Source organism: Capricornis sumatraensis, chromosome X (genome assembly GCF_032405125.1).
Source record: "Capricornis sumatraensis isolate serow.1 chromosome X, serow.2, whole genome shotgun sequence".
In the NCBI taxonomy this organism is placed as follows: Eukaryota; Metazoa; Chordata; class Mammalia; order Artiodactyla; family Bovidae; genus Capricornis; species Capricornis sumatraensis.
The window spans coordinates 59121045-59148971 of record NC_091092.1 but is presented as its reverse complement, the minus strand read 5'-3'; the positions used below and the strand labels follow the sequence as shown (position 1 = coordinate 59148971).

The window sequence follows — 27927 nt, the reverse complement described above, 5'->3', positions numbered from 1 at the left end:
AGCAGCATCAATCAGCAGCAATATGGCTGGCTTTAGGGCTGAAGTGACTTGAATTCTCACATTAGGATTGTTCAGTAGAATGGCTTGGTATTTTCCTATTTTCCCAGAAGTCAGCCAATAACCCCCTTTCTGTTCCAGCAAAGTAAGGACATGATGAGGAACATACACAATGGTGGGTTGCCCCAGGGTAAAGTTCTCAGCTTCTTGAAGTCTGTCACAACTAGCTGCCATAGCTTGAAGGCAAGGAGGCCACCTCTTGACAGTCTGTTCTAGTTGTTTTGAGACGTAGGCAACCAGTCTGGGAATATTCCCCAGGGTTTGGATTAGCACCCCAAGGCTTATGCCTTTTCTCTCATGTACGCACAGTTTGAAAGGTTTTTTTTAGATCCAGTAGTCCCACAGCCAGAGCTGAAACTTTGCTCTTATTGTTGCAAAAGGTGTTTGGCACTCTAGTCCAAGTAAGGGACTGAAGATCATGTCCCTTCAGTGCCCTATAAAGGGGATTCCCTATGACCCCATAGTTTGGGATCCAAATCCAACAGAGCCCTGCCATTCCCAGAAAACCTCTATGTTGTCTATAAGTCTTGGGTATTCTCAAGCATGCAATTGCCCATCTTCTGTCAGGCAAGACCTCACTGTCCTTTGGAAATGGCAAAACCTAGGTACTTGACTTTGTTGCTTACATATTTGGACCTTTTTCTGGGAAACTTTATATCCACAACTGGCCAAATAGTTCAGGGTTCTGATGGTATTTTGTAGACACTTGTCATAAGTAGGATTTGCTATGAGCAAGTCATCCACATATTGGAGTATGAGTCCTTCATCCAATATTAAGTTTCTAAGGTCCCTTGCCAACATTTCCTCAAACAAGGTAGAAGAATTCTTAAATCCTTGAGGCAGGACTGCGCAAAAATACTGTTGGATTATTTGTGTTTCGGGGTCCTGCCATTCAAAAGCAAAAAACTGCTATGATTCTTCTGCAATAGGAATGCAGAAAAATTCATCCTTTAAGTCCCAAACTGAGAACCAACTGTATTCTCCCAGAATAGTTGTGAGCAGAGTGTATGGATTGGGTACCACAGGGTGTAAATCTTGAACTATTTCACTAATAGCTCTCAAGTCTTGGACAAAGTGATACTCTTTGAGTTGGACTTTTTGACTGGGAGGATAGGGGTATTATACGAACCTGCAAGGTTTAATCACTCCTGTTTTCAAAAGCTTTTCAAGAATTGGCTGAATTCCCTCTTGTCTCAGAGAATATTGTGTTAGATTAGGTGTCCCAGCATCACTTCTTAATGTTGGCCATGCATTTTGGGGCCTTCTCGTGGGTGCCATTAGCCCACACTTCTTGTTTTGCCTTTCCATAGACTTTAGAGGTAAAAGCTCAGTCTCCTTTTCTGGGCCATCCGTGACTGCCATCTGCAGGCTTATGGTGTTTTCTAGTGGGACCCTGATGTCAAGCTGTCCTGATAAGTTACTTGAACATTTAATTTACAAAGGAGATCTCAGCCCCAAAGAGGGATTGGACACTCTGGCATATACAGGAAGCTGTGTTTCAGGGTGCGTGCATGCGTTCTAAGTTGCTTCGGTCATGTCCAACTCTTTGTGACCCTATGGACTATAGCCCACCAGGCTCCTCTATGCATGGGATTCTCCATGCAAGAATGCTACAGTGGATTGCCATGCCCTCCTCCAGGGAATCTTTCCAACCCAGGGACTGAACCTGGGTCTCTTATGTCTCCTGCATTGACAGGCAAGTTCTTTGTACTTGCACCAATTGGGAAGCCCGTGTTTCAGGGTAAGGTCCCCTAACTGGCATTCTAGAGGTTGTAAGAAAGAATAATTTTGCACTTCTCCAGAAACACCCATGATCGAGATGGATTGACATGTTTTCTATGCTACTTTGGTGTTTACCACAGAGTATGTTACTCGCAGATCTATCAGAAAGTCAATCAACTTGTCTCCCACTGTCAAAGTTACCTGGGGCTCCTGTGGGGAAATTAGAATTGGATGCCTTAGGTCCAAGGGAGCCCCCAGGCCTCGTCATTCTTCATTAGAATGTTCCTCTCTTTCTACCAGAGGAGAGGGACCTGTCTTTCTTTTATTGTTTTCTTTCTTATTCCTTAGCCTAGGGCAATCTGTTTTCAAAAGCCCTTCCTCCTTGCAGTAAGTACATTGTTCCTTCCCCAGTGGTGGCTTACCTCTCTCTTCAGGATACTTGCCTTCCAGAAATCTAGTGCTGCTGCCAGGAAAGTGGCATTCCATCTTGATCATCTTAGTTCAGTCTTTGTTCCATGTTATTCAACTCTTTAAAAGCAATATTTACCAATTGATAAGAGTTCATTCCAAATGCACCATCTAACTTTTGTAATTTTCTTCTTATATCTGAAGCATTTTGCCCAGTGAAGGCCATATTTACCATTCTCATATTTTTGGACACCTCAGGGTCCAATGTAGCACCTAAAAGCATAAAAAATTGTTTCTATAAACTCTGATGGATCTGTTGCAGGAAGGGGGACCCCTTCCAGGGCCCGAAACTGGGCTGTTGTCTAACACTCAGAAAAGAATTGTCTGAGGAGACACGTGCTGACAAAGCAAGAGATTTTATTGGGAAGGGCACCCAGGTGGAGAGCAGTAGGGTAAGGGAACCCAGGAGAACAGCTCTGCCACGTGGCTCGCAGTCTTGGGTTTTATGGTGATGGGATTAGTTTCTGGGTGGTCTTTGGCCAATCATTCTAATTCAGAGCCTTTCCTGGTGGCACACGCATTGCTCAGCCAAGATGGATGCTAGTGAGAAGGATTCTGGGAAGTGGACGGACACCCTGTGTCTCCTTTCGACCTTTCCCGAACTCTTCCGGTTGGTGGTGGCTTATTAGTTCCGTATTCCTTATCAGGATCTCCTGTCATAAAGCAACTCATGCAAATGGTTACTATGGTGCCTGGCCAGGGTGGGCAGTTTCAGTCCATGTGCTTCCCCTAACAGATCCTTGTAGGGTTTTTGTGTATCTTGTAAATTTATTTTAAGGTCTTTTGCTTAGGTACTCCCTTTCAAAGAGTCGCTAAGATACACTTCCTATAATGCTCTAGGTGCGTCATTTCTCCATTGTTAGGGTCCCAGTCACGTTCAACAATAGGAAATGCCAGATTTACTTCTGAAGTTCCATCTGGATCTGCTAGATGAAGCTGCTATGCTTCCTCTCTAGCCTTGTCAGTGAGCATCATCCTTTCATCCCCAGTAAGCATCAACTTCGTACAAGTGTGAATGTCTGCCCAAGAGGGATGGTGAATGGCAAAGATAGAAGTGAAAAGTTCAGTCATATGGAGGGGGTCCTCTCAGTATGTAGGGTTATGGTTTTTTCCAATTAAACAAATCTGAAGTTGAGAATGGCTTGTGCATCCATGGAAACCCAGCTCTTTGGCCATCTGCATTAAGGCCTCCTACAGGATATGTGCACAAAGAAGATTGCCCTGCTCCAGAAGTGGCTCCCAGTCCAAATTGGGTGCCCTGTCAGGTCTTAGATGGTGATAACAAACCAGGCTCCTGTGACCTGGAGGTTAACATAGAAACTTCTAATTGATTCTCATAAGTAGGGGAGACAGGAGACAGTGCATATGTTAGTGCATCCTGCTTGGCCAGTGGGGGAGCTGGGTTGGTTGGAGGGGGTTTTAAGTTTTGAAATAGCATGTCCTCACTCTTGCTTTCTCCCTCTCCCTCTCGGAGAACAGGTTTTCCCTTCAGACCACTGTGCCATAAGGCAGTAGCCATTTGACTGCTTTTCCTCTTAATGCAATAGCATAAATGTTTCTCCATATAGAATCTCATCATTTTCACCTGCTCTTTCACAAAACAATTCTAATTGCAAGATTGTATAATAAAGTGAGCCATTCAAAGGCCATAGCTCTCCTGATCCTAACATATATTGGGACCACACACTATGACAATAGAATATCATCTGTTCCTTAGTCATAAGCTCACAACTATTTTTTGCCCATTTACTTAAGGTACATCCCAAAGGGCTTTTCTTAGGGACAGATGGAGTATTTCCCATATTTATAAGTTCAAGAACAACAAAACACAAAAAGGACAAGCAAATTCCAATGCCAGAGGCATAAATAGGGTCCATCGTGAATGAGGGCAAAACAGGAACAAACAAATGCAAAACAAAAGCAAGTGAACACAAAACAAAACTGAAAGAAATGGCTCAAAACCCAGATAGAGTTCAACAACAATTCATGTGTGCATGCGTGCTGAGTCACTCAGTTGTGTCCAACTCTTTGCAACCCCATAGACTGTTGCCTACCAGTCTCCTCTGTCCATGGGATTTTCCAGGCAAGAATACTGAAGTGGGTTGCCACTTCTTTCTCCAGGGGATCTTCCTGACCCAGGGATCAAACTCTCATCTCCTACATTGGCAGGCAGATTCTTTACCACTGTGCCAGCTGGGAAGCCCTCGAACAACTGCCCTCTCCAAAAGGGTACCATGAACAAACGGGCTTTTCCTTTAAGGAAAAAAACCCAAATTGAGAAGGGAAGATGTTTCCAGTTGTACACACCTGAGCAACTCACCCTACCATATCAAGCCTGTCGGTTCCCAAGCATTGATTCCTTGCTCCAACGGCCAAGCTCTGAGGCACCCAGTGCCGCTCTAGGGAATTTTGAAGAGAAGATCCTCAGGACAAATGGTCCTGGCAGCTGCTAGGGCCTTACCCTAAAATTCCCCAAGCAGGGCTGGTTGGTCACAAGTAGCAAGGCTCCTGAGTGGTTTCACCAAAAATTTGTTATTGAGCCTAAAATTGTTCTGCTTGCTGCACAACAGGCCAATCAATCTGGAGATGAGTTGTTGGAGCAAGGAATGATAGAAAAGCTAGCAGACCAAGAAGGTGGCAGACTAGCGTCTCAAAAAAACCATTTTCCATCAGTCCAAATTTGGGCTCCTTATATATAGAAGAGGGGATGGGGGAAGGACCCACTGTGGTGCATACCAGTGGCTGAGTGGGGCTACTATAGCTCGTGTCTGTCTCACCCCTATTACAATCTCTGCCTCTGTCATCACACATTTCCCTTTGTGTCTCTCTTTTTATAAGAGAGCATCAGTCATAGTAGATCAGGTCCCATCCTACTCCAGTATGAACTTATTTTAACTAGCTATATCTGCAGCACACTTCTTTCTAAAGAAAGTCACATTTTGAGGCATTCATGTTTATGACTTCATATATTTATAGGAGACATAATTCAACCTATAACCATAACAAGTAGGAAGCCCAGGCAGAAAATACACATTGGGGAGTTATCAAAGTTTAAGTTATTATTTAAAGATACAGACCTGGATAAGAATGCCAAGGGAGTGAGACAAGCTCGTTTGTGTGCTCTGTGCCTTCGCCCAGGCAGTTGCCAAGCAATGCCTGGCAGAGTAGTGTGCTGTGGAAACATGAGGTATGCACACATACATTGCACCTTCTTGCCTTGGGCAAGTCTGAGTTATTGCAGATCACCAAGACAGGTAGAGGCAGACTCACTGACAGGTAGACCAGCAGATCAGTGGATATGGTGCTGCTCTTGACCATGAATTGAGGAGACCCTCTGCTGACATGTAAGGCTAGTTGAAAATGCTTCGGCTAGAACATCATGACCTTGTAATAGAAGTGGTCATGCTCTAGCAGGGTTTATTGGGTCAGATACATGTAGGCTCCACTGCACATGTGGTAGGGACACCTCCAACAGTGAGGGGAGACCAGGAAGCAAGGCCATTTGCCCTCCTGAGGTCAGGGAGAAAATGAAGAAATGGCCCCAGAGGCAGTATTGCAGCTGCCTGATCTGCCTGCTCCTATCAAACCCTCCGCTAGGTGGGACAGTACATGCCTGGACAGATGGGCCAGCTGGGGCTACCCTACTAGGATCTAGGATGTGATACCTCCCCCAAATTTTCCCTCCACCTCAGTACAAGTGTCTGGATTTGGTGCCGGAGATGCTAGCCTCTGCTCACTCACACACCAGGCACCTGCTATTGGATGGTGCAGACCCCTCAATTCAGCTGTCATCCAGGCCTCTACAGTGCCCTTCTAGGATATAACAGGAGCAGGACAGACACACAGCCATTAGCATGAGACTTTTACCAGGGTGTTTAGAGAGCCTGCTCAGCCAATAGTCAGCTTGCAGGTGTCCTTGTGGCAGAGAATGCAGTGAGAGGTGGATCTTGGCCTTCTTTCCAGGCCCTCCAGGCACTTCAGCCTCAGGCCAGTGGGTGATCTGGGGGCCCCCTGGGGACAGGCAGAGGGCTGTATCCCACAGAGCTCCAGGTCATCACTACGGATACCCATTTTCCAAGCCCAGGCCTCAAAGCAGCCATAAACCTCTTCCCCTGTCTGTAGCCTAATGGCGGCAGTGTCTTCATAGGTTGCAGTCCATGGAGTTCTCAGATTCCCTTCAGTTTAAATAAAAAGCTTGAGGGCCAGTTCAGTCCTGTGCATTTTGGCTCCCTCGGTGATGATGGCTGGGCAGGGTCTGAAGACTTGGTCCTGAGGGCGCCTCCAGCTGAGATCTGCCTCTTCAGCTGGGCCAGGGCACTGGCAAGAGGATACAGTCTGGGGGCTGGATGAACGCTTCTGGGCAGGGTAACCGATCCATGCAGTGACCCCTTGCTTTTAGCCAGGCCTGGAGCTCGAAGGGTGAAAGTTGACCTTGGGACCTTGCCTGTTTTTGTTAGAACAGAGAATAACATTTGTTTTGGTGAAGGTTTACAGGAACATGGTGACCTGACTGTGACTTCACCTCAAGAACAAAGGATCTGACAGCAAGAAGTTTGAAACAACAAACCATGGCCATCCCTCACCTTTCCTATAAAAGGGCTTTGCTGAAAGCTTTCTGGGAGTTCAAGGTTTTTAGGGCATAAGCCACTCATCCTTGCATGGCCCTGCAATAATCCTTTCTCTGTGCCAAGCTCCGACATTTTAGTATTGTTTGGCCTCACTGTGTGTTGGTCACATGGGTTTGTGTTTGGTAATATTTTCACACACACACACACACAAAAACACACAAACTCACCTCTGTACTTCTTCATGATTATTAAAGAGATCTGGTTACATGGACCTGAGAGGTACTAGAATGTCTTATTCTAAGTATAAGGTTAAGGAGCTTTGTGAACTGAATTGGGGCCCACCTTGATCCAACAATATTTGACTGCAATAATGTCTAATTTTTACTCTCTAGGAGAATATGTCGTCATGACAACCCACTTCCACCTCAAGCGAAAAATTGGCTACTTTGTGATCCAGACCTACTTGCCATGTATCATGACTGTCATCCTGTCACAAGTGTCTTTCTGGCTCAACAGAGAGTCTGTCCCTGCCCGCACGGTCTTTGGTGAGTGTTGTTTTATGAAGAATAGGATTGGGGGACATTTGCAAAGTGTTATGATGAACAGTCAGAGTAGGGGTAAGGATGGTAGAAGAATCATTACTGTAGTGAATGGGAGAAACACCTGAGCCTAGCATTAATAACTAAGTCATCATACCTTGGTATGTTCAGCAACTGAATTATTAAAAGTGGGAATAAGAAGAGTATTGGAACATTAAGGTTTATCGAAATGCTTCCTATCTCAGTCAGGTTTGCTTCTGGAGCTGGAGAGGGATGGAACTTTCAGTGAAATGGAGAGGAAATTAGTGGGCAGAGCTGGAGAAAGGGAAGGGGAGAAACTAAGGTGAAGACAGAAAAGTAGATTGGGGCTTTTTAATGACCCAGGTTTTTATATGACTTTGTTGCTTCCTCTCTAGCCTTTTTGAAAGTATGAATTGTCTGATATTCGGTAAGAGCTACAAAGTTTGAAGGTTTTTACAAGAATACCTATAATTAGAGAAATATTTTTCACTATGAATTGACTGTTGTCTAGGAAGAGATTTGCATAGCTTTAGCACTTTGCCATGAGAGACTTAAAGCACATAAACTGTTTTCTGTCTGTTTTTCTTATTGTAAGATTTTTTAAGGAGATAAACATTAACTGACTCTTAATCCACTGAATTGTCTCCACATACTTTGATATACTGAGTATTCCCAAAGAAGGCCAATATTTCCTACAGAGACCCTGAAGCTATACTGTGTAATTAAAGAATAAATGATGTTTTAGAAAGAAGAAGCATTTTAGGTCAGGTAGAAGAGCAGACAGTAGTGGAGAAAGAGAAATAATCTGTAGAGTAAGAAAAAAAAAAGAGAAACGCTGTGATATCATGGAAATCAAAAGAGGTGAGTGTTCAAGAAGCAGGGAATGATCAACTGGGGTGAATTCTGTGTGTTTAGGTAAAATGCAGATAAAAACTGTATTTGGGATCATGATATGCTTGGTTGCTAGTGATTTGAAAAGAACAGCTCTAATGAAGTTGGCGGGGGGGGGGCATAATCTATATAGGAGTAGATTAAATTTGCCCAATTTTTGGAAATGTTGCAAACTAGATACCTTGAAAAAATCTTCCTGTACAAAATCCTTAAAAACCAGATAAAACATAGAAAGCATTATTTTTTAATATCTGAGCTCATAATTTAAACACTCAGTGGCCCAAATGGAAGAAGGAACTGAAAACTGGAATGTTAATGACATGAGCTGGTACTGTTGTAGCAAGAAAATGGATCAATGGATGGACTACTTGTCTTGGTAGATAAGAGTTTGAGTTTTAAGGTTACACAAGAAAGGCTTTTAGCTTGAGTGAAATTAAGGGTTAAAACTAGGATTGTGGTAGGCTTAATAATGGTCCCTAGTGATACCCATGTTCTAATCTCTGGAACTTGTGAATGTTACATTATATGGCAGAAGGACTTTACAGATTTGTTCTAAGTTAAGAATTTTGAGATGGGGAGATTATCTTGCATTATCTCAAGCAACTTTAGTTGGGTGGGACAGACATACATTATCAAAGAAGCATACTAGACTTTTAGAAGTACTCAAAGGAAGGAAGAGGGCAGGCACAGAAAAGCTTTGTAGAAAAGTCTTGAAAGAGAAGCCCTGAGTGGCAGGCCTGGATCTTTTAAAATGCCAAACCTCTTTGTCCATCCGTGAAGTATACCAGATGCTTGATTGAAGGCCCTACCAGCTCTGACTAGGTAAGAACTCTTCACAAGATGACAGTTTTAATTAGGCCTTAAAGGCTAGAGTTCTAAACCTCTCCACTAGATATGGTACCTAAACACTTGTGTTGCCGTATGGTTCTCTTGGTCCATGCTTTGGCACTGTTAAGAATGTACTGGTGTGGACAATTACATTTGCTGATAACCATAAATGAGATAACTTGTTTGTTCCATGAATCACTTGCTTGGTGTGATCAGAGGGTTACTGAGCCTTAGATCCATTCTCAGAGCTTACCAGGCTACAAATTCAGATTTTGTTATGAGGTCCTAGCTGTATGGCTTATTCCTGACAGGACTTAAATTGTCTTTTCTCTAATCAGCCTTGACAATTCTCTTCTTAGTTTGTGTAAAGGCGCTCCTTTAGGGCCTCTTTGTTGAAACTGTACTAAGTTTTTGCCAGTCTGGCTTTTGATTTATATAGTAAATGTGTAAGTAAGATACTCACAGAATCAAGATATGAAAGGAGGCTCCAGAGACTGCAGCACATGTGGCTGACTCTCTGGGTAGAGTTAATAGTTAATAGGCCTCATCTGCTTGCTTTTTGATATAACATATCTTACCCCATTAGGACTATGTTCCATACCCTACTTGACCCAGGCTCATAAGGGTCACACTCTCCATCTTCTTGAGGAACCCAACACTTAGAAAGAGGTTCTGACTATTCCTTCTTACTAAATTCTGGATGGATTTGGGTACACAACTGCATCATCAAAATTCTGGAGGAGACTGTAGGGAATATTCATATAGATGGGAAGAATGAAGTCAAGGAGATATTAAAGAAATTTCCCAAGATACAAAACCAGTAAGTAGTAGAACTCAGGACTTCCTACTTCTAGTGTAAGTATTCAAGACTGGGGCATCCCAGGTGACTCAGTGGTGAAGAATACGCCTGTCAATGCAGGAGACACAGGTTCGATCCCTGGGAAGATCCCCTGTAGAAGGGAATGGCTACCCACTCCAGTATTCTTGCCTGGGAAATCCCATGGACAGAGGCCTCTGGTGGGCTGCAGTCCATGGGTTTGCAAAAGAGTCATACACGACTTCACAACTAAAAAACAATAACATTTAAGATTGGAATACTCTTACTAACAATGACAAAATTAGTGTTATAATTTTATTGTTAAAATGTGACTATAATTCAGTTCAGTTCAGTCACTCAGTCATGTGTGATTTTTGCAATCCCATGAACTGCAGCACACCAGGCTTCTCTATCCATCACCAACTCCTGGAGCCTACCCACACTCATGTCCATTGAGTTGGTGATGCCATCCAAACATCTCACCCTCTGTCATCCCCTTCTCCTCCTGCCCTCAATCTTTCCCAGCATCAGGGTCTTTTCAAATGAGTCAGTTCTTTGCATCAGGTGGCCAAAGTATTGGAATTTCAACTTTAGCATCAGTTCTTCCAGTGAACACCCAGGACTGATCTTTAGGATGGACTGGTTGGATCTCCTTGCAGTCCAAGGGACTCTCAAGAGTCTTCTCCAACACCATAGTTCAAAAGCATCAATTCTTCGGCACTCAGCTGTCCTTATAGTCCAACCCTCACATCCACACATGACTACTGGAAAAACCATAGCCTTGACTAGATGGACTTTTGTTGGCAAAGTAATGTCTCTGCTTTTCAATATGCTGTCTAGGTTGGTCATAACTTTCCCACCAAGGAGTAAGTGTCTTTTAATTTCATGGCTGCAATCGCCATCTGCAGTGATTTTGGAGCCCCCCAAAAATAATGTCAGCCACTGTTTCCACTGTTTCCCCATCTATTTGCCATGAAGTGGTTAGCAATATGAGCTCATATTGTTAACCACAACACTATATATTTCATATGCATATCTAAACTATGAGCAGATTAGAAAAAAATTAATATAATTTAAAAATGAGTAAAAGAAAATATTAAATTTAGGTTAATAAATACAACCAAGAAAAAGAATCAATTGATTTAAAACCAAGCTCTGGTTTGGCAAAAACTCATAAGAAATAGAAGTGAGAATAGTTTTGGTTGTTCATGAATTCAATAGGACCTAGACTGTGATGTAGCTAAAGGACAATTTTTCTACAATATTTTGTTGTGTTATTAGGGGAATAGTGTCCACAATAAATGAAATGAAACTCCAGCTAATATCAGACCATGTCCTGAGTCTTAGCCTAAGTTCCAGTCTGTTGAGAAGGCATCTACCAGAATGGAGAAGGAGGAGAAACAAAAAAAAGGAGCTTGTCATGTTCTAGAGATGAACAGACTCACAAGAAACCATGGCCACTCTCTTCAACTTTCTGAAGTCCTGTCCCAGAAAGAAAAATTCAGGGTTTCTTTCTTTAGTTTCCAGACAGAACCTCTGCGATCAATCAGTGGATTAGGAGTTAGGAACGCAGGTTGCAGCATAAGGTAGACTTCTCTGATTAGACAGTAACGATAACCCTGTATGTGACACAGCGAAAGAGGCACAGATGTATCGAACAGTCTTCTGGACTCTGTGGGAGAGGGCGAGGGTGGGATGATTTGGGAGAATGGCATTGAAACATGTATAATATCATATAAGAAAAGAATCGCCAGTGTAGGTTTGATGCAGGAGCTTGGGGCTGGTGCACTGGGATGACCCAGAGAGATGGTACAGGGACGGAGGTGGGAGGGGGGTTCAGGATTGGGAACACGTGTGCACCCGTGGTGGATTCATGTTGATGTGTGGCAAAACTAATACAATATTGTAAAGTAATTAGCCTCCAATTAAAATAAATAAATTTAAATTAAAAAAAAGAAAGCTCTATTACACTGAAATAGGTTACCTACAACCTAGTCTTCAATGGAAATGTTTAAGCCAAGGTTAAAAGGCAACTCTTAAATGCTATACTGGAGATTCCTCTTCCTGTGATAATTGGGATGGGGTGGTTATTACATAGAACCATTCCATTTTGACATTATCTTTTTTTTTTTACTTTAAAAGAGGTCATTTTGGGTGGGTTTAGCTCCTCCTTTCAAGGAGGAAGATGGTGATATCATCAGGTACACTCAATGTCTTTTAGTGGCAACTAGTTCTTATTTTCTCTCTCCCTAGGTGTCACCACTGTTCTCACCATGACCACCTTGAGTATCAGTGCCAGAAACTCCTTACCTAAAGTGGCATATGCGACGGCCATGGATTGGTTCATAGCCGTGTGTTATGCCTTTGTATTTTCTGCGCTGATTGAGTTTGCGACCGTGAACTACTTCACAAAACGGAGTTGGGCTTGGGAAGGCAAGAAGGTGCCAGAAGCCCTGGAGATGAAGGTAAGATACAGGAAAGGTGGGGGCTGGGAAGCATTCCCTGAGAGAACTGTATTGGAACCAGGAGTGGGCAGCCTGCAGCCTGTGGGAACTGGCCAGGGCTGTGTGCTATTCACTGGGGTCATCAATCCAATTCTCAACTGGAGTGCTTCTTGGCAGTGTGGAGTGTTTGCTGGGGGCAAAGAAAAGAGGGTTGGTATCATGGAGGGATGATGTCTTGTGGTGAGGGATCAAACCTAAGTGTGATACTGCTGAACCCAAGGAGAGTCTGTTGTACTTACAAAGTCACCCAGAAGAGTAGTCTTTATCTTCCACCCAGAGAACAGTCTCTAGGGCCACTTTTGCCCCTCATTTTGGCAATATGTTCCCATTACCATCACACAAAAATGATCATCATTCCTTCTATGTCTTTGCTTACTTTTACTCTCTACCTGGAATGTTCTTTTCTTATTTTCCTGCCTGATAAAGACCTGCTCAGTCTTTAAGAACCAGATGAAATGCTATTTTCTCCATAGAAGCTTTCCAGAATCATGAGATAGCTTCAGCTTTTCTGGGGGTGGGTGAGGTTGCTCATGATATGAAAAGCATTTATTTGCATTAGAGTTATTTGTCTGCTTCCTCACTAGACTGAACTTCTTGAGGGCAGGGACTTGCCTGCATTTGTCTAACTAGCTAGCATCTGTGTACAGCATCTGACTCATAGTAAAAGCTGAATAAATGTTAATTGGATTAATGGATGAGAAGAAAGAAAAAAATTCCAATAAACCACCTGGAATTGGTAGGAATAAAAAAACATAAATACAGTAAAATCAAGTTTGGTATCTTTGACTGCTTTAAAAGAGTTGAGATCTCTAGCTGTAGATGAAGACTAACCCACGATGCTAAAAAGAATGGGCAGGTGTGGCCCCAGAATCATGGAGAAGAGAAAACATAATGAAGATTTTTCAAACTGGAGGAATAGATTCCGTAGAATATAGACTGGTGAGTTGGAAAATTTTTTAGAATAGATCTTAACTATTTATTTAGATAAAATTTATTAACTCTTTGCTATAAATCACAAAGAAATAAGGATATTTCTTTTTCCTCCATCTATTCTACCATAGGAATTTCTTGGTTGGTTTTATTATTATTCTTAGTCTAGTTGTTAACATTTGTATCCTTAAAATATATTTACCCATCTAATGCTTGATTCATCAGTTATAAACCAGGTCTGTTGATCCCTCACCCACTGCAAAATATAAGGAAATTATTATACTTATCCTGCTTCTCACCTTTGCTTTCTACCAGTTCCTGTCATCGCTCAACTTTTGTTATACAACTGTCTCCACATTGTCAAGTTTTATAGTATTTACATGCTTTTATGCAGTCATAATTTCTGTATTTTATTACTCACAGTTCTATATTTAAAAAGACTCTCTTCTCAAAATAGCCCTCTTATCCATTTTTATGTTCATCGCTTAGTTACCTCAAGGCTATCCTCTGGAAGTTTCTTTAGGAAGTGTTCGTGGGAACCATATTTCCTACTATCTTATGTCAGTAATGCCTAACATTACTGACAATCTTACATGTATAAGATTATCTATCAGTTGTGTTTATACTTGAATTATATTTGGGCTGTTATACAATTTGCGGGTCACATTCTCTTTCTCTAATGTCCACATAGACATTGGTTGCTATTTTTGGTTCTAGAACTGAATATTATTATGAGGAAATTTAAAACCACCCTGAGAATCTTTCACATAATAAGGAGATGATTTTATGGCTTAGAAACCTATATGCATGTGTCTTTTATTTACAAATACCACTTACTTTACAAGGATAGATAGATCTTGATCTATCTGTATGAATTTTTCCTAGTCTATAGATTCACAACTTTCCTTGTTTCAGGAAAGCTTTCCTGAAACAGATCTTTGCTCTGTTATCTCCCTAAAAGCACAGATTATACATATAAAGAACTTTGTAATCTTTATTTACCATTATTCTCTAGTAATTTCCAACTGTTATTATCCATTTTAGTTTTCTCAAGCCTGTCTTCTGTGTCTCTGAACATTTTCACCGTGTCTGTTCTCCTTCATTTCTATAGTAGTGGTATTTTTCCTTATATTAATTTTTGATTTCTGCTGACTTAGCTTTTAATGTATTCTGTTTGTTTTGTGTGTTGTTACACAGTTCTTTATTGGTTCTTTCCCCTCATTGTAACCTATTTTGCATCAGTAACATATTCTTTTTCAACTGTTACTTGAAGTTGTATTAGAGGAGTTTTTACTAACACTGCTATGTGTGAAAGTATCATTTTGGGGAGGGACTGAGACAATGAATAGGATAGTTGTGAGTGGTTGAGAATAAGTAGTTGAAAGTGAATAGTTTGACCATCATTTGTTATCTATATAAATTCTTATAAATAACCCTCAAGAAAGACCTCTATGTATGGTGTAGTGTGTGCATGCTTGTGTGCATATGTGTAATATTGTACCCTTTAATGTTTCCAGTCTCCATCTCCTCACTACTATGTGCTAATCAAACAATATTCCAGGATGTTCTCACTACCAGCCTGAAAACCATTTGTTTCAAAACAGAGGTCATTTGTTTTTCACTCAGGTCCTGCCATCCACATTTTAGGACTCTGTTCTTGGCCTGAAATCTAGAATATTAGGCATCCTCAATGTCTTCTTCACCATGATTCAGTTTTTACTGCATTTGGGAGCCCTTACATTTTGGGGTGAGGGTTAAAAATACTTCCAATTTTCATCAAAGATGGAGTTTTGGTTTCATATATCATTTTCCTTATTTTGGTTGGTTCCAGAGAAGAAAAGGAAGCAAAGATGTCCTGATTCTGACATATTATACTGAAAGACCCTTATTAAACAGATGTTTTAAGAGCAGTTTGCACTAACTACTGACATATAGCCTGATTTAACTAAGAAGAAATTGTGCCAAACTAACCTTAAGAAAATTCATGGAAAGTTTACTAGACTGGTAGAATAGGAAATATACAGACTTTATCAAGACATCTAACTTTTTAAAATTATGTCTTCATGAAGAAGAAATACCAGTTGAAAAAATATTACAATTATGCTGATGTAGTTTGTTGACCAATTGAAGTCAAATATAATCTGATTGATGGATGGACATCAACCTGAATGGATATTGCTGTAATAAGCCACCAAGCTTTATCTTTGACCCTCTGCAGATTCTTTACCATCTGAGCTACCAGGGAAGCCCTCTTAAATACTGTCATCTGTGACTTAAATAAAGACACATAATATAGGAGATTCAAATTCGTAAGCTGGCATTAATGAAAAAGAGTATCTTCTGAAGTAGAGTCCAAGAGAATTTCTGAAGTTTGAAAGAATAGGCTGAAACCAAAAAATTAACATTTCTAAATACAACAAATTTTTACACATATATTCCAAAAAAAATCAGGGATAAAAAAGCTTAACAAAGATTTGCATGTTATAAATAAGATGCTATAGGGAAAGAACACATTTAATGTAAGCCATCCATGCGGTGTAACTCTTGAAAAGCCAAATTTGATTTAAGTCTGAGTTAGGAGTTACCTAGAACAAATGAGATGATAAACCCCTTTTATTCTGTACAGGTTGTACCATGTTTAAAATATGCTGTTTCACTTTGGTTACTACAATGGAGAAAGGACAGATGCATTAAGGCAATGATGATTGCTAATTTCAGATATCTGAAAGGCAGTTATAAATATCTTATGAAATATGTGGTAGACTTATTTTTGGTAATTGGGAAGAGATGCAGTGGTGGCTTGAAGGTAGAAAGAGCATTTGAACAGTGTAGCTGTGGATTTCAAAACTGATAACCATTTCTCCAATTCCAAAGAGTGCTAAAAATGAAAAAAAAAAAAGGACAAAAAGAATCATTTAAAAGTCTTCTGCAAAGATAGTGATCTTAGTATTCCTCCTTAGTTCTGTCAATCAATTTAAGTTATTGAAAGATGTTGAGATTTGAAAACAACTATGAAATATATAAAAATGGATTTCTAATATGAGGGTACTGTTTTGTGCACACTGCTACAATATGAAGAAACTAACAGAACCACTGACCCACAGAAAAAAATGAAGTGCATTAAGAGTAAAAAACAGTGCAATTTAACTGTACCTTATTTTGCTTCCTTTAGAGAGACATATTAAACCTTATTTGCCTCATAAAACTAGAATAGTTGAGCACAAAACTGTTTAAAACTAATATAAATGCTTCAAAAGTCCATTTCTGATCTGTACTATGGTCATGGATTAGACAGAATGTGAGGGGAAAGATAAAGGAAAGGAAAAGAAGGGATAGGTAGGAACATATACCTCATTTTTAAATGAAGACAAATGACTACCTTATAACAGCACTCTGCAAAATAGATGAACTGTGGGCTTCTGAGGAACAGCTTCACGTTTTATCACCACTTCCTTTAAAAATCCCACTAAAATGAAGGTAAAGAAATAAAACAAGTATAAACCCACAAGTACCAGGAGAACTGAAGAAGGGCTTTCAGTCAGACAAGAGATTGTAATGCATTTTTTAAGAAAAATGAATGTGGAAAGATAGAACAAGAACTGATTTATCAAGTTGGAGAGAAACTCAGCATTCAAGATGCCTCATACAACAGACAATAAATCATGGGGGTGCAATTAAGGGGACTGGATAAAGGCCTGTGTACAGAGTAGTCAAGACCCCAGAGCCTGCCAGCATATAAAATGTCAACAGCCAGATGTATAGTTTGCTAAAGACCAGCAGAAGTTTCTTTTCTAAAGAAGCTAAATGTCTCCATAGAAAAGACCTTAATACAGTGACATTCTGGGGTATCCCATAAAATGACCTCCCTCCAGATAATCGTCAGTCATAGTTTACCAGTCAACAAGCCCAGCTCAGGCAGACTAAACACAGACATCTTTTATGTTGCCAAATAATACTATGATATGAAGCATTATCAAAGTAAAATTTGTAATAGAGAAAAGTAAAGATTAAAAAAAAAAAAAACTCACCTTGGCTGGAACAGAAATAATTTAGGGAATTAAAGAGAACCTAAGCAAAACAAAAGTAAATCTTATCTTATATTTGTAAATATATCATATACATAAAATAAGGAGGATGCTAATATAAAAGGAAATCAGAGAATAAGGAAGAGCTTCTGAAATGAAAAATAACCGCCAAGTGGTAATGAAGCCGATCCATTAAGGAAGGGCAACAACCTCCATGAACACAGAAGACAAGCCACACAAGGCATTCCATCCCCAAAACAAAGGCTGTGCCAAAAACCAAGAGGCTGCTTTGGGGACAAAGACCCCAGTGAAGGCAGTACTCTGCAGACAACTCAGAGGCCAGGCCTTTCTGGGGAAATGTCTCCAGGGTTTCACAGTGTAATGAGAAATAGAAGTTTCCACAGATGCTGCGATTCTCTCTGTCCCAGCTGTGGGGTTGGTGGGCTGAGCTAGGAGAGGGGAAAAAAAGCAGTTTTCACTCAGTTTCAGTTCCCTGCTCGAGGTGCTGACCCAATTCCCTGCCACAAGAGGGTCAGTCTGAATATATATAAACCCTATTTGGTTGTGTGATCCTCTCAATAATTTGTGAAAAAAGTGAAAGTGTTAGTCACTCAGTCGTGTCTGACTCTTTGTGACCCATGGACTGTAGCCCATCAGGCTCCTCTGTCCATGGGATTTCCCAGGCAAGGATGCTAGAATGGATTACCATTTCCTTCTCCAGGGGATCTTCCCAACCCAGGGATCAAGCCTGGGTCTCCTGCATTGCAGGCAGATTCTTTACCATCTGAAACACCAGGGAAACCCCAATAATCAGCTCTAGCTTGTTTCATAACTTTCATGGCTTTGCTTGATCTGTTAGCACTTTTTCTCAAGACATTGCAGCATTTCTGCCAGCAGCATTTACACATTTGTTAACAAAAATCAAGATGCGACTAAAGATCAGAAGCTCAAGCAGCAACCTATGTTGTAGCAGTGATGTCAGTCCATTGATTGTCTTTGGCGAGTTAATGTTGGAAACAAAATTCTTATTGATCAGACAATCTTCTGATGTATCTTCTGCTGAAGATACATGCACTTTTGTAGAGTTTAACATCTTGTGTTTTTCTGAAAAAATATACATATATACATATGTTGCTTTATTTGAAACAAAATATGATGCATTTGAAAAAATAACTGCCAAAATAAAAGTTTCAGTAGAGATGGGAAAATAAACTGAAAAAAAATCTCTCTACAAGTAAGGTAAAAAGAAAATAATTGAAGAATGAAAATAAAAGGTTAAGGGACTTAGGGATGAATCCAGGAAATTCATCCAACTCAGAACCTGCAGAATGAGTGAACAGAGAAATGGGAAAAAAGGAAATTAGCAAAGAACTAATATAAGACACATTTACGAAAGGAAAGATATAAGCCTCCAGGTTGAAAGTGTCCTCATAGGCCCACATAAAGTCACATCATCTTGAAATTTTAGAAAACCAGGGATAAATGGTAGACTAAAGATATTCTAGAAAGGCAATAAGTGTTATTTACAAAGAAATGATTAGCAGAATGGCATCAGACTTCTCAGCTACATTGGATGCTGGAAGACAGTGGAGCTGTAAATCTAGATCTGAAGGACAAATGATTTTCAACCTTGAATCCTATGCCTAGCCAAAGTATCACTTACATGAAAAGGTAGTTATTTTCAGACCTGCTAGAACTCAGAAATGTCACTTCCCATGGATTCCACCTTAGGAAAATACAGGAGAATATGTTCTATTAAAACGAGAGTAGAATGAAAAAGAGAAAGACACTGGACCAGAGAAGAGGGTATCCTACAGAGGAGATAGATGAAGGGAATTCCTAAGATGAAAGCTATGCAGCAAGCAAACCTGGAGAAGAACCCAGTGCAGTTTGTAGCAAGAGGCTAGAGGTATTTATCCAGTCCTTTATAATGATGTTACCATTGACTATTGATTGCGCTAGAAAGATTGCTCTAATTGTATGGAAGATGGAGGAAGGGTTGCATAAGTGAGGTAAATCATCATGAAAATATGCATGGTTATGTATAAAACTGACAGCAGTATAAGCATATTACTTAGAAATATATAAATATTAGAAAATTTAGAAAATTAAAATAAAGATAGAAAGTTAAAAATAATTATGTTGTAGGACAAGGTTGGGGGTACAGGCATTATAAGTTTTTACATTTATTTCTTTTTAACTATGTGCGTTATTACCTAGATTTTTAAAAGTAAGAGCAAATTAAAACGAAGAAATAAAACTCTATATTTAAAAAGAAGACAATTATTATTCTTAGTTCTTTTAAAATAGTCATAAATTCTTACCTAATTTTTGGAGACACAGTGATTCTTATGCTTTTTTCTTAATTTCAAATAAGAAATTTGAATGCTCTAGAATAACGTTTTATTTTACATTAGAAGATACTCAACTTCCATCCATAATTTGGAAAAGTTTAGTTTTTGGTTTTTTTTGTTTTTTTTTTTTTTAATCGTTAATGACTTTTTAAAATTTTTGGCATTCCTGTAAAAAGAGCCACAAATCAAGTCACCACTTGGTATGTTCTCTCTGGGGTGAATGATATTCACTCTGGGTTAATTTGTATTCGTAAAGTGGTAGCCTTCCCACCCTTTTCTACAGTAGATATAAATTCCCTGACAACAAACATACTCTATCACTGGTGAACTGATTGAAACAGAAACAAACAGGGGAATCAGTCAAGATGGCAGAGTAGAAAGACCCAGCACTCACCTCCTCTCAAAAGCACACCAAAATCACAACTATCTGCAAAACAACCATCCATGGAAAAGATCAAAATTTACCAGAAAAGACCTTCTACAACTAAAGATATGAAGAAGGAACCAAACAAGACAGGTGGAATTGTGATATAGGCAACTCTCATACCCTGGGTAGGCAATCCACAAACGAGAGGAATATTACCATTACAGAGGTTCTCTCCTAGGAGTGAGGGGTCTGAGCCCCAAGGTGGGCTCCATAACCTGTGGGTGATATGCCAGGAAAATGAACCCCCAGAGCATTTGGCTTTGAAGACCAGTAAGGCATACAATTGAGAGTCCCAGAGAGCTGGGGGGAAATAGAGACTTCACTCACATGCTCTGGGATCCAGGGCAAAAGCAGTAATAGGAGACTGGGTCAGACCCACCTGCTGATCTTGGAGAGTCTCCTGGAGAAGCTGGGGTCAACTGCAGCTCCCCCTGGAGACATAGACACTGGTGGCAGCCATTCTGGAGAACTCATTCTACCATGTAGACACTGGTGCTGGCAAACTCCATTTTGGAATCCTCCCTCTAGCTTATTAACCTCAGGACCCAGCCCTGCCCTGGCCCAACAGTCTATAAGTGCCAGTTCTAGGACACCTCATGCCAAGCAAATAACTGGGCATGGACACAGGTCTACCCACTAACAGATAAACACAATTAATAAACCATAGATAATATCTGAGTCTCATCCACTCTTTCCTTTCTCACCCACTGGCCCCAGGTCCATCCCCACATATGGTCTGGATATCCCCTACCCTCTCAGTAAACTGGTGCAAGTGATTACTTCTCTTGCACCTGCATTTTCTCTCCCCATTCTGTTGGCTTACTGACCTCTTCCTAATCCAGCATGCTCCCTTCCTCTTCTGAATTCATTTGACTCAGCATTTGTGCCTTTCTGTGTTTTTGTGTGTGTGTGTGTGTTCTCCCTTATATTTTAGTTCTCTCTTATTTTAATTAATCTTCATTAGACAGCCTAAAATTTATCATCTTAACTGTTTTAATAAGTATGTTCACAGTATTATACAAGCAACTTTCAAAACTTTTTCATCCTGCAAAACTGAAACTCTATCCCCATGAAATCAGAAATTCCAATCCTCCTCTCCACTCTCCCCCCGGCAATCCATTCTACTTTCTGTCTCTAGCAACCTGACTTCTCTAAGTACTGAATACAACTGGAATCATATTTGTCTTTGTGACTGGCTTCTTTCATTTAGCATAACATCCTCATGGTTCATTCATGCTATAGCATGCATCAGAATTTCCTTTAAGGCTGAATAATATCCCAATGTATGGATGGACCACATTTTCTTCATCCATTCTTCTCTCTATGCATACTTGGGTTGCTTTCATCTTTTGGCTAGTGAGAATTATGCTGCTATGAACATGGGTGTACTCATATCTTTTTAAGACCTTGCTTTCAGTTGAGGGGGGCAATATACTCCAAAGTAGAATTGCTGGGTCATATTTTAATTTTTTGAGGATCTGGTGTACCATTTTTCATAGCAGCTGCACCACTTTACATTCCCGACAGTACATAAGGGGTCAAATGTCTCCATATCCTTGTCTACACTTGTTATTTCCTTTTTTTATTGTTACTGTTATTGTTCTTATTTTTTATAGTAGGCACCCTAATGGGTATGAGGTGGTATCTCATTTTGACTTGCATTTCTATTATGATTGGTGGTATTAAGTATCTTTTCACATCCTTATTGGCCATTTCTATCTATATCTTCTTTTGAAAAATGTCTATTTTAAAACCCATTTTAAAAATTGGGTTGTTTGGGTGTAAAAATTGGGTCTTTGTCTGATTTGTCTTTGAATCCAACATAGCATACACTCCATTACTTTACCCACTTCTGAAAACTGGGGTTCAGGAAAGTTGGATGGATGTTAGGTTAACACAGTCATAGGACTTTGTCTGCATATACTCTGAGATCCTGGAGGTCTCAAATACATTCAGGGCTTCAACTAACCCTCTAATTAGCACTTCTGAAAACAATTAACGTGAACATCATCTGAGAAAAACTCTAAAGCTGGACATGCATTAGTCCATAAAAGTTTTCACTACCTCATCCTCAGTCCACATGAGGTAGCTTTCTAGAAGGAAAAGTGTCCTGCCCTGAGGTCAAAATGCTTGGAGGAATTTGGAAGAGTGAGTTGCAGTATGGTGGTATGGGAATTACTCCAGGATGAACTATAGAGATATTCTATATATCTCTGTCTGTATAGGAGAAGTCATACTAGATAGGAGAGATCATACTTCTCAAGAGTTGGAGAAGACTCTTGAAAGTCCCTTGGACTGCAAGGAGATCCTAAAGGATATCAGTCCTGAACATTCATGGGGAGGACTGATGCTGAAGCTGAAGCTCCAATACTTTGGCCACCTGATTCGAAGAACTGACTCATTGGAAAAGACCCTGGTGCTGGGAAAGATTGAAGGCAGGAGGAGAAGGGGATGACATAGGAATAGATGGTTGGATGGCATCACCGATTCGATGGACATGAGTTTCAGCAAGTCCAGGATTTGGTGATGGACAGGGAAGCCTGACGTGCTGCAGTCCATGGGGTCACAGAGAGTCGGACACGACACGACTGAGCGACTGAACTGAACTGATAGGAGAGGTCAAGACTCAGCAGGAATAAATTAGAAATCACATGAAGAATCTTCATTTGGGGGGTCAGGGTTCATTCTGTAAACATCTATAATGCAGCTAAGAGCCCAGCATTGGCTCGAGAGGTAGGCACAGAATCATAGCTTGGTCAGAGTTAAGTGACTCTAGTTTGTGTCTATCAAATTCCAGGCTGTAGAGAAGTATTAGAAAACTAGATGCAGAAATGTGAATTATTAACCATTAATCTCTGCTTCCTGTTTCTGTCTTCTCAGCACTACAACTTTTGCTTTGATTTCCCTTCTTTGACAATTTAGGTAAAAATTATAGTGGCTGATTAAAAAGTTCCATGATGGAAAGGGCGAGGGAAATTAAAAGGTAATTTTCTTTTATTACTTAAAAAATCTGTGATTAAATCAACTGCTGCTTCTCTACGTATAGAACACAAAGTGCCTACAGAGCTAAACAAAGTGTTTGCTGTTCAGAATGATTATTTCAAAGACTTGGTCATAACCAGCTTATAAGATGACTAAATGAAATAATATATGTGAGTGTGAAAGCTTCTAGCAAAGTCAGGGTAGTGGGTTTTTTTCTTTCTTTTCTTTTATTTTATTTTTTGTCTAACCATGAAAAAAAAAAGAGATTAGTAAGCAAATGAATAAGTAAGTAGGCAAACAAGTGAAGTGCTCCTTTATTTAACAGCAGAGGCATTTAGCAGCAGGCCTCTATTCACACAATGAATTTGCTAATTATAAGTGAGTCCCATGTAGCATTTAAAGCATTTACAAGGTTGTTAGACTCCCTTAGAGTTCTGTCCCCCCTTCCACTTGTAGCAATGTAACTACAATCCTCAAAGAGAAAGAATGGTTTTGCTTTTTAAGTGTCCTATTAGTCAGACTGTTGATTTACTTAAACCAGCACCCACTTCTTTGTCCCTCTTACCCTCCCTGATGAAAACCCTGAAGCCAGCACAGACAGGCCTTTATCATTTACACTCCCATCTACCTACAGCAGACTCCTTGTCATTCCTCAAAGTAGCAGTGCCCTTGACCTGTGCATTGCCTTGGCTACATCTTCATCTGGTGAGCTCCTGCTCATCTTTCATGACCCAGCTTGCCATCCTCATTGCCTTCTCTGAGCCACCTTTTCCAGCACCTGAGGGTACTTTGCCCCTCCTCTACTGAATTCCCATCACCCCCTCCTCTACTGAATTCCCATTACCCTTTGTTCATACCTCTTAGAATTCTGATCACATTATATGGCAATGGTGTGTTCACAGGGCTCTCCCCCTGACCCCCCCACCACTGGACTACAAACTCCTACAAAACAAGGAGTGAAACAGACAACTTTTAACCTTCCCACCTATCCTGAAACATCTAGCGTAGTTCTTGGCCCAGTAGATATTCAGCAGCTGTTGGACAAAATTTATTATTAGGACCAGGAAGATCAATGGCAGTGTGGTCTAAAGAAAAATAAGTCAGAAAATGGGGGGAACTCAGAAGTAAAGAAGAAAGGAAATAGATTAGGAGAAAGGGGGTCAGTAGGAGAGGGCAGGAGTAGAGAAATCCAGGAAGGAAACATGTGCAAAGAAGTAAAACAGATGCTGGGAAGCAAAGGCACGTTGAGAAAGAAAAATTCGAGGTATGTGAAATCAGGGCAGCACATTGGTCATCACTTTCCATCAAATACTCTTGGGCATTTTCAAAGCTCATCTGTACCCACTTTTCCCTAGAAACAGAGAGGGATGAAAGGAAGAAAAGGCCAGAGTGGGAAATGAGGCAGTAAACACTATGAGCTCAGCACTCAGACTATGCCCTCAGCCACTGCCTTTGGCCTCTCCTGTTCCTCAGCCTCTCTCTTCTGACCCAGGCCTGAGCTTTGTCACCTTTTCTCTTTTCTACATGGAAGGTCCATGTATATACAAGTCATATATATGAGAACAAATGGGCACATGTGTGTATGCTTATTTATCATTGAGTTTTTTTTTTTTTTTATAATCTGGAAAAACAAAGATCTGAGTCATAGCAAGCCCCCAGGATCCCTGCCTGTGCTGTCAGAGGGAAGCAGACGGAAGTTCCCTAGAGAGGCTGTCGCAAAAAGTCAGACACAACTGAGTGACTGAAATGAACTGAGCTAGAGAGGCTGTAGCTCCTGCCTGCATGAAGGGTTATAATGATGCATGTTAACATGCTATAGAATGTATGTCTTTAAGACAAAATGACTTTCAGACTCACCAAGCTCTCTTCCTCACAGGAGATGTGCCACTTGATGGTTGAAGCCTTTTGGAGTTATGTCTCGGGTAACCAAACAGTGTCTCATACCTATAGAACAGTACAGTGCAGCCCTGGTTAAAAGTTGGGAGCCCAGATGGCTAGTGTGGGCTCTGCCACTCAGTCTGAAGCTGAGTTTTCTCATCTGCCAAATGGGAGTAATCTCACACACTTACATTGTATGGTTACTGTGAGGATCAAGTCACATGATTGCATAGGATCCTACACATGACAAGATTTCAGTTTTCCAGTTGTTTCTACCACCATTCTTTCATCTGATCCTCTCAACAACCCTGTCAAATATTTTGATCCTCATTTTACAGATGAAGAAACTAAAGCTCTAATGGGAGAAGTCACTTGGCCAAAGGCACAATAGCTAGTAAACCAGGATGATGCAGATTTTGTTTTCAAAGTCATCTTCAATTTATTCCTTTGTACAAAGCTGGCTACTCAGTGCTATTGGCTTCATGGCCCCTCTTTCCTAACTTCCCTCATGTCTCCTCCTCCCCACAGCCTTTGAAGGTGTTCTATATAGTGAATTAATTAGCTTTCCTTTTGTCCCCCCATTCTCCCCTACTTTTTCTGGCCCTTAGAAGAAAACACCAGCAGTTCCGACCAAGAAAACCAGCACCACTTTCAACATCGTGGGAACCACCTATCCCATCAACCTGGCCAAGGACACTGAGTTCTCTGCCATCTCCAAGGGCGCTGCTCCAAGCACCTCCTCCACCCCGACAATCATTGCTTCACCCAAGACCACCTATGTGCAGGATATCCCGACTGAGACCAAGACCTACAACAGTGTCAGCAAGGTTGACAAGATTTCCCGCATCATCTTTCCTGTGCTCTTTGCCATTTTCAATCTGGTCTATTGGGCTACATATGTCAACCGGGAGTCAGCTATCAAGGGCATGATCCGCAAACAGTAGATAGTGGTGGCGCTGCAACCAGAGCACTATATACCCTAGGAAGCATCCAGGCACCCAAACCCCAGGGCTCCCCTCATGTGTTTCAGGATTCTTCTTTTATAATCCTCTTACCACGCCATGACTCTCAGTTAATATTTAGGAATCTCAATGAAGAAACAATAACAGAAAAAATTACTTGTCCCTCTAACATTGCTGAGTATGTCCCAATTGGAGCCAAACACTGCCATTTGTCCAGTTGCTTATTTTAATCTGCCAGTCTCCCTCAGCTGAGGGCACGGTGTATAATTTACTACACTCTGCCCACTACAGAAACAACAGGAGACTCTACAGCTTGTAGTGAGAGCCTTGGCTATTGGGTAGGTCCAGACTAAGGTGGATTGTTGACTTGTCCAGATCAGATGATTCTGACTCACTAGGGAGCTAGCCTGGGTCCCCAGTGGTCCTGCCTGCCACCTCTCCTGCCCACAACAGGGCCCACAAGGCATAAGTATTGATAACAAAGGCAGGAGCCAGTGCTAACCTCTGAAGATGGCCTGAAACCCCTTTATTGGCTTAGAGGTTAGCGTGGACAACTGAGGCTTACCTCTGTCTACCATGTATTGCCAAAACAGATAGAACCAGTTAGGTCAGCCTGGCACCAAGATGACAAATACCTGCCAGGTCTAGACCCTCAGGAAAATAGTACCTTCTTTGGTATATCTCTCCTCCAGAAAACCCTTTTCTCTTAAGCCATTTGAACCTGTTGTAGCCAGCTGGACATGGCTTAGCTTGGACTCATTACTGCCTACAAACTCTTTAAGAAAAGGATCAAGTATTTGTTTTAATTTATACTAAGAGGGGACATATGCAACAAAATGAGATCAAATGCCTAAATTTTTTAAAAGATTAGAAAGATATGAAAGTCATCTCCTGGCCAAGGCAACTCATCAAATACTGGATGGAGTGAGAGATTTGGGCTTTGTGGTAGCTGAGGCTTGAAGACTGGCTTGAAAAAGAGGGCTACTGGCAGGTGAAAGTCAAGTTCTTCTTTCCATACCCTCCACACTCCAGACCCTAGCCCAAGAACTTTGCTCCTACTTGTCAGGGACCTCTGGTCCTCTCTTGATGCCAATATTAAAAGGGATGAATTGAAGTCTAGTTTACTTTTAAGTCAATTAAATCATTAACCTTACTACCAGTTTGATAATATATTATTTAAAGGATTCTATCTCATTTGTTCTTAGCATGAATAAAAGGGACAGTTATAATTGTAAATTTTGTATAAAGTAGACAAACTCAGTTTCAGATGTTTGAATGACTCACCGAGGCTCCTTACAAAATAGAGAACTATCATGGACCCCTTTCCAAAGGCCAACATGAAGATAGGACTGAGAATCCAGGTCCATCTAGACCTCAGAATCAGCACCATCTCAACAGGCATGCTGGGTCCTGAATGCAGTTTGGTTGGACACCAAAAAGATTTTTAGAAAGTCACAATGTGTTATCCAAGGAGACCACTTCTCGTTGCCATGGTTCAAGAGAATGAGATGAAGATGGCAGCCCCAGCCACTAATCCAAAGTATCCGGGAGCCCCTAAGTAATGCCACAGAAGGTACCAAAAGGAGATTCTCCCTGCCCAACCCCTGATCAGTGCTCCTAAGGGATCTATCATTAGCTGCTGGTTGCCTTTTCACCCATCCTTCCCCCATATCCTGCTTCCTTGCCATTGCTGGGATAATGCATGCCAGTCCCATTATTCCTAAGACTGTGTCTGTAGGTAAATTCATGACTATAAGAGTGTAGTGTCGTGGCTATGTGGGGATGGGGGGTGGGGGGTGGGGCTGTTAATGATTGTCTTGTTCATGATTGTCTTAAGGAATTTAGAATGGAAGCCTGACCTTTACCTCTCTGTAGAAACTGTGTTTCCAAATGCTTTGGTGCAATGTTTAGTGGCTGTTTATTAAACTCTTTCTGAATTGTACTCAGGCTAAAT

The 27927-nt window shown here is 40.9% G+C and overlaps 1 protein-coding gene across 1 annotated transcript in view; it reads left to right on the top strand.

Annotated features, from left to right (window-relative positions):
• GABRA3 (gamma-aminobutyric acid type A receptor subunit alpha3) overlaps nucleotides 1–25955 on the top strand; it is a 142178-nt gene extending 116223 nt beyond the window's left edge. Inside the window, exons 7-9 of the mRNA XM_068962291.1 lie at nucleotides 7208–7360; nucleotides 12165–12376; nucleotides 25620–25955. Coding sequence (XP_068818392.1) covers nucleotides 7208–7360; nucleotides 12165–12376; nucleotides 25620–25955 — 701 coding nt within the window. The remainder of the gene's footprint in view (nucleotides 1–7207; nucleotides 7361–12164; nucleotides 12377–25619) is intronic.
• Nucleotides 25956–27927: the final 1972 nt, after the last annotated feature.